This window comes from Carya illinoinensis, chromosome 13 (genome assembly GCF_018687715.1).
Source record: "Carya illinoinensis cultivar Pawnee chromosome 13, C.illinoinensisPawnee_v1, whole genome shotgun sequence".
In the NCBI taxonomy this organism is placed as follows: Eukaryota; Viridiplantae; Streptophyta; class Magnoliopsida; order Fagales; family Juglandaceae; genus Carya; species Carya illinoinensis.
This window is the reverse complement of record NC_056764.1, coordinates 946,186-960,251: the sequence shown is the minus strand read 5'-3', so window position 1 is coordinate 960,251 and position 14,066 is coordinate 946,186. Positions and strand designations below refer to the sequence as shown.

Below are 14,066 nucleotides of genomic sequence, written 5' to 3'. Positions count from 1 at the left end.
AAGACCCAAATGAATGGGCTTTCAACTCCTCATCATCTTGAAATTACGTGACTCTTTTCCTTCCTTAAATGGGCTTTCACGTGTTGCGTTATTACGTTTATTGGATTATCAAATAGATCATAAAATAATTGAATCGTCATCAGATTTCTCGCTCAAATGGCATGTATCGAACCGGTGAAATATTAGTGTTGGAGAAGGAATTCCTCATTTCTCCTTCTCCCTCTTCTTCTCTCTTTTCTTCTGCCCTCCTCTTTCTATCCCTCATTCCTTAAAAAAGCAACCAACAAATATCGAGCTATCCAACGTCAATAACTCCATAATCACGAGCCGGTGAAATAATAGTGTGTTGGAGGAGTTCTTACTCCTTTCTCCTTTCTACTTCTCTTTCTCATTCCCTTATTTTTCCATTCGTTCTTTCTCTTCCTTTCTCCCCTTTCTTGCCTTGCCTTGCCCTGCCCTCCTCTCTTCATCCCCTCATTCCTCATTCCCTCATCCTATCCCGCTCCTTCCTTACTTAGTCTTCTTTTCTTATTTTATTTTGTCTCCTTTAATATTAAAAATATAGATTTACAGTTCTTCGACACCTCTTGTGAGACACGTGTAGAACAAGATACTTATTAGGTCGATCATTAGAAAAATAGTGACAGATCACCAAATCAGATCATTCATATTTGACTTTTATGGCTGATTTTGAAATCTATCAAAATAGATCTAAATTATAATTCATCATTTTCACATCTATCTTTTTATTTTCATTGTTGTGTCCTTTTGTTTAGTTAAAAAATAATTAAAAAAAATAGTCTCTTAGACATTTTGTCCATAGAAGTTAAGTCGTCTTCTTCTATAGATAGTGGTGTATGAGTCTCTGTTTTAAACAAAATGCTATCTCTTAGACAGTTTGTCTATAGAGAGCTACAACATTAGTTAAAACCATACTAGTTATAAAGGAATTTGTATATTGATAGAGTTTTAAACGCAGTAGTTAACTTGTAATCTGAAAATTTTCCTATATATATTCAGTCATTGATGTAACTTTTATCTGATAAATGAATGAAATCAATTTTCCATAAAAAAAGGAAGAAAGAAAAGAAATATATAGTGTTGGATATAATAATTTATAATAATAATACTAGATGCAGTCTTAAATAGTTATATTATCTCAAGTTGATATATAAAACACAACATCTACATCGCTTAAAATTTTAAAATTTGATGTGTAATATTTAAATTTTAAAATTTATATTAAAAAACAAATTATATCATATAAATAATTTACCGTATATGCCCCACATATCAATTTGATAATAAAAATTTTTCAATCTTAAAATATACAAGTCTCCACAATCATTTTAAAAAATAGTTAAACACATCATTAAAAAGTAAAAAATTTTTTGAGTCTCAAATTTTAGTTATTCTATTTTTAAACTTATATATAAAACACACATCAACACCATTTAAATAATAAAATTTGATATGTGATATTCAAATTTAAAAATTTATCTATCAAATCAAATTATAACATATAAATATTTTTAAAAATTCTATATACAGTCATTTTTATAAATTCTTTAAATATTTTACTAAGTGATATATACATCAAATAAAAATTTTCCTCAAATTTTCAAGGAATATACAAAACCTTACTTAGGATCTCTCCCCTCATAAACACCCAGAATCGTAAGGCATTTTAACTCCAGAAACAAAATTCGACAATCATTATCGATGAGGACAGGTATGACTTGTCTTAGTCTAATTGGACCAGGGTTAACTTCATGTGCGAAATTTAAGGGAATAAATTCAAAAGCACTAATGATCACTTTCCTAGAAACCAAACAGCGCCTCCAGAAAAAGAAGCCTCTCTCGCTCACTCACCATCGAGGAAACACCGTCTGGTCTCCCATTACGGCCGTCTCTACGTGTCGAATAACACTAATTTGACGGCTTGTACTTATCCACAACATTGTTTCGTCTTTTTTCCCACTTCACCTTTTTGGCTACAAACTCCAATACTACAGTTAAAAAATAAAATAACCCCACACTGTCAAAATTTTTGTCCCACATCCAGAAGATTCTTGCAAAATCGTGCCCATTTTTCATACGTGTGAGCATCTACGTCTACTTTCAGATTTGTGCATGAACTTTACTGTCAAGAGCAGAAAAAGTAAAGGCCAGGAGCATGTGTATATATACTATATCTAGAGAAAGTGTGGTATCACTCACATGGGTGGCCCAGGAGTGTGTGGGTGGGTAGGACCCCCACACACAACCTGCCATCATATAAATAAGTAGGTCCCACATGCAGTGTCAGCACTCCCATGTGAGATTGTGCCTTGTGGCCCTCCTTTCTTTTCCCTCTAATAATGGCAAGATTTAAGATAGACCCCACCAATAATGTGAGATAAATTGAAAAGGGAAAAGAAATATGAATAGTAATAAAGAGAGATTCTTTCATGAGATCAAAAAGCATGTAGAGGGTAATAGGAAGAACCATTTGAGCTAAAAATATCACTTTTGCTTTCTGATTTTCTTTCCAAATCTCTGTGTCTGGCAATCTAATAAGAGATTTATATTGTGTATGACAACTAGTGCTACAAATAAGAGTAATACATGAAATGGTAAAGATTTCCACATTGTTTTGTCTTCAAACAGAACTGGGGGCTGACCGTTTGTATAACCTTTTTCCCTCTGCTTCAGCCCCTTCAACTCCTAACTTACTCGTTATGGTCTATCAATAAGGCTTGTAGTTATATTCTGCTTTTATCTCTTCTTTTTCCTTGCTTCTCTGGCTCTTGCTTCGGCTATACAAAGATTTGATTACACCCTAAAGACATGGACTATGAGACTAGACTACATTTGGGCTAGTGTTTCTTCTATGGAAACAATGGAAAGGGATAGAAATTACAGAGACAGAAGTTAATACTACACATGGACACTGTGATTCTTTCTATGTTCTTTCTTTTTTAACCTGTGGTTCAACTTCAACTACAGAAATGAGAGATGAAAATAGTACAACAACACGGAAAGGAACGGATGACCCACTCCCTTCGCTGCCTTTTTACGTATGCATTTTGTATGGTAGTAAGTAGTATAGTATGAGGATGATGAGGATACTGCGGTGAGAGGTGGTGATGGTGATCCTCTACGGACCTTGTTCCATATGAGGGAGTTTGTTTGGCTATGCTTCTCAACCTTTCCTGTAAACATGAGCAAAAACAGCCAAATTCATTCAGAATACATAATCACAAATTGTTTGCATGCAGAAAATAAAAACAAATAAGCTATGCAGTCTAAATAGAAAAGAATCCAAAGTTGATTTACCTAACATTAGGAAGCTAAATTCCAATAGGTCCACCGGTGCCAGCATACATTCCAATGGCTCCATGGCCAGAGGAGAACCTGAAATGAAAGCCCATTTTAAAATACAGATACTGTAACATATTAACAAGGACCGTGTAGCAACGGCACTTGATGGCATTGAATGGGGGTACCTTGGTATCTGGCAGTTGAAAGATTTGAAAGCTGCCATATCCAATGTGGACGCCGCTGGGACTGGGAGTATTGTTGCCGTTGCCAGTTTATTGTCGACAGATGACACTGAGGCATCTGCATCATTCACTACGCTAGACCCATTGGCAAAGGCAGACATGAAGTCTGCAGCTGCTTTCGTTGGAGATGCAAAGGGGCTATCAGGGAGGTTGTGCTCCAAACTGCACTCAATTATGAGAGAGACAATTTTTAACATTGCTCATATTGGAGAAAGCACATGCGAAAGTATGCTAAAAAAATATTAGAATGGTCGAAAATTGAACTTATACAAATCTAAGAAACAAAAGGATAAATTGCAAATCTCAGTCGCCTTTCTTATAGTCTGAATTAAAAAGCCCATACCATTCTTGCAAATCAATTTCTTCATGAGGGGGGCTCCGCTTCCCATTGCCAACACCATTGGCACTCTCATCGTTGTCAGTCAATTCTTTGCCTGCAACAGTGGTGAGCTCTATCTTCTGCAACTGCTGCAAATCAGTACAAACAGCAGCAGAAGCAGTTGGTGCAGCACTAGATGAATTTTCTGCAATCAAACAATTGCAATCCTGAAAACAAAGTTCTAGTTTTGAAAAAAAGAAAGGAAGAAAATTCAGCAATGTGGAAGCAACATGCCTTCTGGGACTTCTTGGCTGCTACTGAATGAAGGAAGAACAGGGTTTTGACTAAACGGGTTGGGAGAATGAGTAGGAGATGGGACTGGGCTGCCGCTGGAAAGCGCACGGTGGTGGTGTTGCTTCTTGATATCAAGAAGCTGCAAGCCCATCAACCTCCTACTTTGAAGTTCAAGGGCTTGCTGCAAATCAGCTTGCTCCTCCAATTTCCTCCTCCACAGCATGTCTTGTGCAGTGTAAAACATTCTTGCTCCTTTTGATTCAATCAAAGTAACTTGTAAGTTGAAAGGAAAGGATCATCTTTAGCTATAACTATTATTAACGTGCAAATCAATGGAAATGCAAAGATATATAGTAGCTTGCTTACCGAGCTGGAGATCATATGGGTCTCTACCATCAACTCCAGTAGGAGTACCACATGGTGAGAACTCTCCCCTCTCCACTTGTTGATGCTGTTGTTTCCTGCAACTAGCAAGTAGCATTACTGCATTAGCAAAGTGCATTTAAACTTCTAATTTAACCAATGATTAAAATGAGTGTGTGAGAGAGAATGCCTGTACTTGTCCGGTACTTTGCCTTTCTCCTTGTAAGGCTTGACAAGCACACGAGCATCACAAACAAAATGAGGGTTCCCTTTGGCAAGAATGAGCTTCACAGTTTCCGGGTAAACAAAAGTAACAAACCCAAACATCCGCTTCTGCTGATATGGGATTCTCACATCTTGCACCGGCCCATAATTGCTTCAACAACAAAATCAAAACTTTTCAGCAAAAAACACCAAACCATTCCACAAGCTTTGAATAAAACAGAACAAGAAGCCCAATAGAACCTGAAATAATTTGACACGTCTTCCTCTCTGAAAGTGCTATCAGCTGGGAAAGTCAAGTAGATCTGCCTCGACGCTGGGTTCACCATTCCAGCTCCACCATTCATCGAAAAATCGTTTCTTTCGAGCCGGGATCGCCCAAACTTGTGCATATCTTCACTCATCATTAGAGCCGCCGCCGCTCTATGTGTACTCACAAGAGTCAAAACAAGAGGGTGGAGAGAAAAAAAAAAAAAAGAACGAACCCCCCAAGATTTTGAATGGTGCAATCTAAAAAGTGCATACCTATTAGCATCGTTTTGCTGCTGCTGTAGGAGCAGATTCATGCCCTTTGAAGAGTAAGGAAATGAAGCTGAGGCCATGAGTTGAGAAGCTGCAGCCAATCTTTGTTGCTGAGCAGATTTAGATCTGAGAATTTCATGGCACTGGTCCATCATATCAATCTTGCTCGGTGAACCTACCATTGCAGAACCATCCACCGAATCTCCAAGCCCCCCATGTAAGAACCTGCAACTAGTGCCATTCTTGCAGTATCCTCTAGCAAAGTACAGACAAGGTTTCCAGCCAAACCCGGAATTGGGGTCCTCAGTCCCCAAGCAGACATCACTAACCGAGAAGCTTCTGCGGTGTGGAGATCCTCCCCAACTACCGTACGAAGCAAAATGCATAGGGTCGCCTCCAGCACCAGTTGGACTGGAGGAAAAGTCTGACTGAGGGTAAAATAAGTCTTGGTTTTTGGGGCCAAGGGCGGGGGAGCCATCGTTAAGGAAAGAAAGCTGGTCTTGGAGCTGAAAGTCATCGATCATATCGGTGGCTCCACTTCCATAGAAGGGTAAAGAGGAAGCAGACGTGTTCATTGAAGAGGAAGAGAAGGACCCAACGGTTATATTGTTGGGACTAATCAAATCATCTGGGTTTTGAATCTCAGACAAGGCTGACCAAGAAACTGAACTGCCAGAAGAAGTGTTTGGGATGGTTAAAGGAGGAGGAAGATTAATCCCACCAAGAAGCCTGGTAGGTGAGGAACCCTGCCTGGAGACAGAAAGTTGGTTGCTTGAGAGGAAAGGCGATGGAGATGACGGAGTTGAAGGGGCGGACGGAGGGTTCGAGGTCAGTCCCAGGTCTTTCCGGGCTTTGAGAATTACCGACTGGACAAGAGTTTCTGGACCAAATGCTAATCTAATCATTTCTTTACCACCATGGTCTTGAATAAGCAGTAGACCCATGATTTTGGATGCATTTTCTGGGTCCAAGTTTTGGATTCTCGAGAAAACAATTTTTGTTGCCTCATAACCATCCATGGGTGAAAATAGGTTGGTTCTAGAATTTCACACACCAAACCAACAAACCCTACCCCAAGTTTAGTTCTTATTGTTTCTTTGGTCTGAGAAAGCGAAGTGTTCTCACTCTCTTTCTGTCTGTACAAGTAAACTTTCTTTCTCAACCACACACAAACACTACCTAACAACTTGTGATGAATAGGAGCAAAGCGTTCCTCTTTCTCTTATTCCTGCAAAAACCCAACAAAAGAGTGGTAAAGAAAAAGGAAAAGAAAAGTCGAGTGTTAAAAAGAGTATTCTCGTGTGGTTTGATTAAAAAGGAGAATAGAAGTGGATGCTGAGAGTTGCCTTTGTTAAAAGCTAAAAATAATAATAATAATAAGACGTGAAGAAAAATACCCAGTGTTGAATTTATCTATAAAGAAACTATGAGAACTGCAGAGCAAAAGTTTGCAGAAACAAAAGGAGCAAGAAATAGAAAGAGGTATAACTCTCCCGGAGTATTCCTTTTCTCTTCTTTTCCAAATCGAAATTAAAAACCGGCTGTGAAGTATGAGAATACCGCTTACCCATGAACGTCTTCTGGTTTTCCTTTCTTACCAGTCTCTTTCTGTTCAAACATAATAATAATAGTCAAACTTACCACAAAAGCCAAACCACCGCCTTGTTTCCAGAGCTGTTGCAGAGGTGCTAGCAGGAGCGGGGAGCAGAGAGGAACCATAAATTTGCTTCAATCCTGCTGGACATGTTTTTTGGGCGCTGGGCAAGTGGGCTGTGAAGCTGAAAGCTGAAACCACCTCATGTTTTTAAGCGGTCCCTCTCCCTCTCTCTCTCTCCTTTGAATAAAACAAAGACCGGTAGGAGTGGCAGTGAGCGAGAGTGCTGTTTCGTGGCCCGTTGGTGTGTGGGAGTGGAGTTGGGTTTGGTGCTTTGAGTGGGATCTAGATCTGTGCTTCAAATAGTGCACGTTCACTTGCCCCTAACCTCTGACACTCCCTATTTAAAACTCTGCATTTTTTCTTACGAGTACAGCATTTTTTTTCCTTTCTTTCCCGAGCCGAGTTAATATACAATCAAACAAATCGCTACCCATTTCCGTGAAAGACACGCTCCAATGGAAATCATGATGGAGTTTTGTAGGACCCTTTGGCAGAGAGGTATGCACACGCACCTGGGGGTTTGTTTAAATTGGCTCATCATGTGTTTTCATGGGAGGAGTCAATGCCTCTCCAATCTTTTTTCTCTCTCTTCTGAGGAAGACACAGAAAATGTTTCTCCATTTTTAATGACTCCACGTAATATGGGATGGTTAATTTGATAGTGTCCCACAAGCATAATATGCTCTCCTCGCTTTGCTCTCTTAAAAATAATTGTTATTATGATGAAGATTATGCGATACGATAATGACTAATTATGTAAGAGAGAGAAAAGGCTGAGATATCTTGTGCTTTTGATGGTAGAAAACTACAAAAGGTATGGGGATTTGTATAGGAGGAGGAGGAGGAGGAGCGACATGGTTCTTGCATTCTTGCTTTCTCACTTGTCGTTTTTAAGATGCCCCCACAACAAGTAAATGATCACTGAATCTCGCTCTCTCTCTCTCTCTCTCTCTCTCTCTCAACACAGCACTTTACTCAGACCCTCGTTATAATAATTCACACCACAGAACTCCATCACTTTTCCGCAGTATCTTTCCTCTTTTTCTTGAAAGTTTTATTACAGATCAGTGATATCTACAGGAGAAAGGAGGGTGAGTGGTCTCCTCTGGGTGGTGAGAAACAAAAGTAGTTGGAGCTTATAAAAGTATGGGGTTGATCACGAGAGAAAAGGAAACCATAGAGCTAGCTAATTCCCACATGGGGTGTGGGCACTGCACTTTCATTAGTCTCTTGGTTTCACTTTCTGATCAGCATTCTATATATATATATATATATATATATATCTATATGCACGCAGATCAACACCCTTACAAAATGAGCTGTTGCTTGTATATATACACAATAAGGAATGAAATAATTGCATTTTTGTGTCACCAAAGTTTATTTTTTAAAAGTCATAGCAGCAATCTTTCATATTATCATATTAAAAAGTATCATCAACATGCTAATTATACCACTTTTTAATATGCAAATCACAATCAGAGTATGTTACTCGAGCTTTCTTGGCAAGTGCAGATAGAAGCATGATTGACGACCAATACCATTTCCAATTATTTATAGCTTATTATATAAAGTCGTCTATCGTATCTCTCTTAAAGATGAGGCTGTGGGAAGATTTGACCAAACCATATCACTCAATTTCTAGTACTCCCGACTGTGTTTGTTATGGTTTAATTTGGATGTAGCAATGCAAGATCGATGCATGTTTAGTTCTAGTTTTTTTTTACCCCTCAACAAAAGTACCATTTGTTTCAAACTTCATGGTTAGATCTTCCATGACTACTACACATTAGTTGTTATTTAGGTTAAAACTGAAAATAAAGAAAAAAAAAACTGTTAGATTTACTGCAAATCATACCAAAAAGTGTTATCGATGACACGTTGAGAGTTCACGCCACTTGCACTTGTGTAATACTACCGTGCCTTATAAATAAAGAAATATTTTAGTTATTGATTAATTATACAAAAGTAATCTCACAAACTAACATGTCTTCATATGATTTGCCATATCGTAAAATAAATTTAACTAATTACATGAAACCAAGTTAGTTTGTGAGCTTATTTTTATATAATCTCTTTGTACCTATAGCAGCCTTCTTATAAATATTGATTTGACTTAAGACTCGTTTGGAGAGATGAGATGGGATCATGAAATGAGATGAAACCCTCTTTGAATCTAAACGAAGTCTTACTTTTAAATTTTAACTTTCATTAACAACACTAATCCATCAGTTTATGAAGTCTATTTGATATATCTCTCTAATATCATGTTTCGCAAATAAAGATGTTTAGATAAGCATACAAAACCATCTAATTTATATTCTTTTTTTTTCTAATTAATATTCAAACAGCATTTAAATTTATTTTGTTATAAAAATCTTTTTCATTGAGTTGATAGGTTATGTGAGTCCGTAATCGTATCACATCATTTCATTAATATAATATAATAAATGCAGCTTTGATTTTTTATTTTTCATTTTACGGCACATTGAGATATAAAACTCTTCTTATATAAACTTGTAAAAAAATTGTTAACGCTAGAAGACAAAAAATAATAAAAGAATCATCCAAAATCGTCGATCCATAAACACGTACAGTTACTTAAGGGTTGGTTTGATTGAGACATTAAAATATAATTTTAAATAAAAATTAAATAAAATATTATTTTTTAATATTATTATTATTTTAAATTTAAAAAAATTAAATTGAGTTTTGAAAATATTAAATTATTTATAATATTTTATATAAAAAATTAAAAAAATAATTATAATGATGACAAAATGAGATGGCATTTCGAAATCCATTTCAATTTTCACATGCTTAATACGCGCGTGCCAAATGTTGCATATACTTTTGACCTCTTGTGTCTCAAAAGTAATAAAAATAAAAATAAAATAAAATAAATCTGGCTTTATCGGTGGTCGGATCATATATCAATTATCAAACTGTTCTTCTCTCTCTATCATTACGAGGGCCAATGTGGTACATAAAGCAAAAATAAAACTTGGGTGGTTGCAATCACAGCTTACTTGAAATTATCACCCAATGAAATACTTCTTTCAGACTATTGATTGTATATATATATGTCACATTTTATTATTTATGAGTATTGTTTAATGTATGCATAAGTTTTACATACAAAATTCTTCACATTAACGTGATCGATGTAAGTATTACACTAAGTCACGTTATTATATAAACTTTTTTTGTATAATTATAAAGACTCAAAAAAATGTATATGAAAAGACTCAGAGAAATGTTATAATTATAAAAAAATATTATAAAAATAAACTTACAAACTGACGTAATTTAATATGATACGTCAGATATAATTTACAATAAAATTAGTTTTATAATAAAAAATATAATATCAAATCATATTAATTTGTATATTTACTTTTATATGATCTTTTTATGACTTAGAATATTTCTCAAAGACTTATATCAATACCATTATACATAGTGTTTATAATGTAACAAACCCCAAGACCTTAGTACTCATGAATTAGTAGGGACATCTTTAGCTTTAGTGCTTATATAAATAATTGGAAGTTTCCCAATATAAGAAAACGTACGTACGTACAAATTAAATGCTAGCCAGATACTGGACTGGCTATATATAAAAGACAGACAGACCAAAGATTAGAAAAAGGTAATGATGTAACATAAGCCATCTACCTCCTTCATGGTCTCCCAAAGAGATATTAATTAATGTTACAACTGAAAAAGAAAGATACATGTGCTAAATAAACATGCACGATCATTAATTTGGTAACCTTCCTAAAATAACATTAACATTAATGTATTAATTAATTAATGTAATAAAACATCAAGTTTCATGCATGCATGCATGCATGGGGCTCCCCGAATAAAACCAATTTGTTCAATGTTTATTTATTATTAATTAATTAAGAGAGTTTTTCTTTTTGTTGTTTCCTATTATTTTGAGACGAAGATACCGATTCTGTCTCTTAATATAAAACCCCACATGCATAATTCACGGCTACGTTCTCTTTTGTTTTTGTTTTCAACATGATGTTTATGGTTTTTTTATTTTTATTTTTTAACTTTACCTTCCTCCAGCCATCACGAGAACCGTAGTACTACTCTTACTATTTAATATCTACTGCATGTTATGCACGTGGATGGTCCACAGCTTTGCCTCCATCATGACCTCGCCTCCTTCTGCAATTTGCAGTGTAAAATGGATTTAGCTTAGAAGTTAAAAGTTTTAAAAATTGTTTAAATATTTTTAAAAAAATTTTAATAAAAAAATTAGATCATTTATATATTAAAATATTTTTAATCTCAAATAAATTAAAAAATATGTTTGAGAAAAAGTATCATTTTGATGATTTAAGAAAAAGTATCATTTTGATATTTTTTTTCAAACGTCATTCTCTGGAAAATGTGAATGTAATTCAAATTTTAAAAAGATTGATAATGAACGAAAATATTTATATAGTTTTAAGATAATTATAATTTTTAAACTTTTAAGAATATGATTATAATTTTTAAAAATTCAAATAATCGTCATTTCTACTTCAGACAGTATTGTTTTAATTTGTTTCCAAATAAACGTAGCATGTTTGAAAGTATTTTAAATATATGGTCACCAAATAGTAAATAATTTTTTAATAATAGAATTTATTATTTAAATTATAATACATAAGTCTTAAAGTTATAAGTTATATTTTCTACCGCAATTTTAAACATACACTTAATTTAGGCTCTAGATTTTATTATTTTTAGAAAAAATTACGTGGGTATACTAATTATGAAGGTGACCTCTGTTGCAAATCATGATGTCAAAATAAATTTTAAATAAAATTTCACATTCTCAAATGATCCTAACCAAAGATTCTATGTATAAATATATATTATATTTTTTTCTTGTAGAAAGTTAAGTCATTGATCATATATAAATATTCATCCTGCCTAGCTAGTGGTGGCTCGTACCTGATGTTGAACAATATTATATATTGAAAAATAAAATCATGCAAAAGTACTACTGAACGGTTTTCGATTTTGAATATTCATCCTTCTCAAAAACCAAATAGAAAATTAGAAAACAACAAGGAATTAAATAAAAGTAAGATTAATATACTACCTCTAGCATCATGTATATATAGATACATATATACATATAGTATTTCTACCACTTTTTAAATCGAATTATAGTATTTTTTGTTGCATGATCTTGACATGAATTCACGTACGTACGTACCATCTCTCCAAGACAGTATATACCTACTGTATATGAGGCACGTACACGAAATATTGTCTAGTTTTGAAATTACAGTATTTTCATTGGAATTGCAGTAAAACTGAATGATTAATGTAATATTATGGAATTCAAATAATTGATAGATCATAGATATATATATATATATAGATCCAATATTTTGAGTTGAGTTTATAATTAATATGCAAATATATAAACTTTATATATATATATATATGTAGTTGGAGCTGAGCTTATCGTTTTGGGTTGTCGTATGTGGGTACAGGGTCTGCTTCGAGTCGAAAGAAAAATAAATATTATTAAAGTAGCTGGTCTTTGTATTTAATTTTAATATATCTAAAGAAACAAAGAGAGAAGGACAGGCGGGGTATAAAGAGAGAAAAGGTCTACAGCTGCATGACAGGCATGCATCATTGCATATGCATGCATGGCACAATCGGGTGGCCCGCATGATTGATTAATCCCCCACTTCGTTTTCTTTTTTGACCCTTATTCAATCCAACGTGGGAGGGAAAGCCAAGAGGCTCTCCTGGCCTAGTCCTACCTATGGAAAGAGTTTCTTCTGTTTTTTCTTCTCTAATCATTGATACATTCAATGAATACTTTATAATATATATATAAAAAGGGCGGGTAGGATATATGTATTGCTCTCAATATATAAAAGCCTAGTGCATGAAAAATGAGAAAAATGGAAAATGGATTAAAAAAAACCAAAAAAAAAATTGAATTCATTGTTCCATAATAAAATTAAGAATCGGAAGAGGCCATTAAAAGAAACAGTTTGTTGATGCATGTTTAACAAATGGATCAACATAACTATAATTGAGAGCCGCATGCACGACGATTTATCTTTACAAGAAAATTATTTATTTGTGATTAATTATTTTTAATAAAATAAATATTTTTAATTAAAATGAATATGTTTTCATCGTAAATAGTATTCTTAATCGCAAAAAATTGATCACAAATATAAATTTTATTATATATATTATTTTGATACACTTGATATGATTTTACGCATTTACTTTCTCCATATTCAAGTTTGGTCAAACCTAAATAATTAGATAAGTGGCCAATAATTGGATATAAATTAGCTTGGTTATATATATATAGACACACACACACACACCTTCATTAATAAATTATCACTCTGATCAGGTGAAGTTGGGGTGCATGACCTCAGGTGTTCAAGACATTCCTATTTTACCAAATTAGAAAGAAAAAACAGTCTTAATTAATAGGTAATGTTTTTTAAGTCTTACATAGATGGATGAGAATTCCTGCATGTACGTACTTTGCTCGGACAGGCCGGGGCTGATGAATTTAATTAACAGACAACACTGCATATGTAATATGGGAGATTATGTAAATCGCTAGCTAGGTAGGCAAAGTGATCGTCATCTATCCTTAATTAATTAAACATGATGAAGAAAAACATGACATGTCTTACATCATCCACTGTTTTCATTTATCTAATTATCAACTACCTTTTGCTTTTTATCATGCATGTATAACACACAGGATTTGGCTGCTAACTAGCCGGAAAAGGGAGCTTGTTTGAGATTTGAATTGAACTTGCCGCGATTAATTGAATTATTGATATATATATATATATATATATAATACATATGCAAACAATACAAATATAAATTTAGAAAATCTAAAGTTGGTTTATCAAAATTAAATAACGAACTTATAGGATGAATAATGAATTCCGCAGGATTAATAGCATTGAGTACATGAATTCGTGTTCGTGTATATTAAGTATGAGTTTTGTTATATATAAGTAGAAGAGAAATGATTTGTGCAGTCGGTAAATGTAATCGGCGTGCAGTCGTTTTGAAAAAAATGAATTAATATAGGACCTATACAAAAAAAAAAATATTTTTATAATTTTTT

General features: G+C 34.2%; 1 protein-coding gene across 6 annotated transcripts; it reads right to left on the bottom strand.

Annotated features, from left to right (window-relative positions):
- Positions 1 to 2,490: 2,490 nt before the first annotated feature.
- Positions 2,491 to 7,297, bottom strand: LOC122291812 (zinc finger CCCH domain-containing protein 53-like). 6 transcript variants are annotated; one of them, XM_043099797.1, is made up of 10 exons: positions 6,833 to 7,297; positions 5,269 to 6,493; positions 4,987 to 5,166; positions 4,712 to 4,897; positions 4,525 to 4,625; positions 4,159 to 4,410; positions 3,889 to 4,069; positions 3,489 to 3,707; positions 3,319 to 3,396; positions 2,491 to 3,194 (listed from the first exon to the last, which is right to left on the bottom strand). In XM_043099797.1, the coding sequence occupies exons 2-9, from the start codon at positions 6,282 to 6,284 to the stop codon at positions 3,333 to 3,335; spliced, it is 2,199 nt and encodes a 732-aa protein (XP_042955731.1). In that variant the 5' UTR covers positions 6,285 to 6,493; positions 6,833 to 7,297; the 3' UTR covers positions 2,491 to 3,194; positions 3,319 to 3,332. The 6 variants fall into 6 exon arrangements, with proteins under 6 accessions (XP_042955731.1, XP_042955730.1, XP_042955733.1 ...); XM_043099796.1 differs by having other exon boundaries at positions 6,907 to 7,297; XM_043099799.1 differs by having other exon boundaries at positions 4,525 to 4,619; positions 6,907 to 7,296.
- Positions 7,298 to 14,066: the final 6,769 nt, after the last annotated feature.

Excerpts from the sequence above, each read along its gene's own strand:
- LOC122291812 (XM_043099797.1), bottom strand. The coding sequence starts at position 6,284 with ATGGATGGTTATGAGGCAACAAAAATTGTTTTCTCGAGAATCCAAAAC. Across the intron at positions 4,898-4,986 it reads GACGTGTCAAATTATTTCAG|CAATTATGGGCCGGTGCAAG; the intron begins GTTCTATTGGGC and ends TTGTTGTTGAAG. Across the intron at positions 3,397-3,488 it reads TTCAACTGCCAGATACCAAG|GTTCTCCTCTGGCCATGGAG; the intron begins GTACCCCCATTC and ends CTTTCATTTCAG.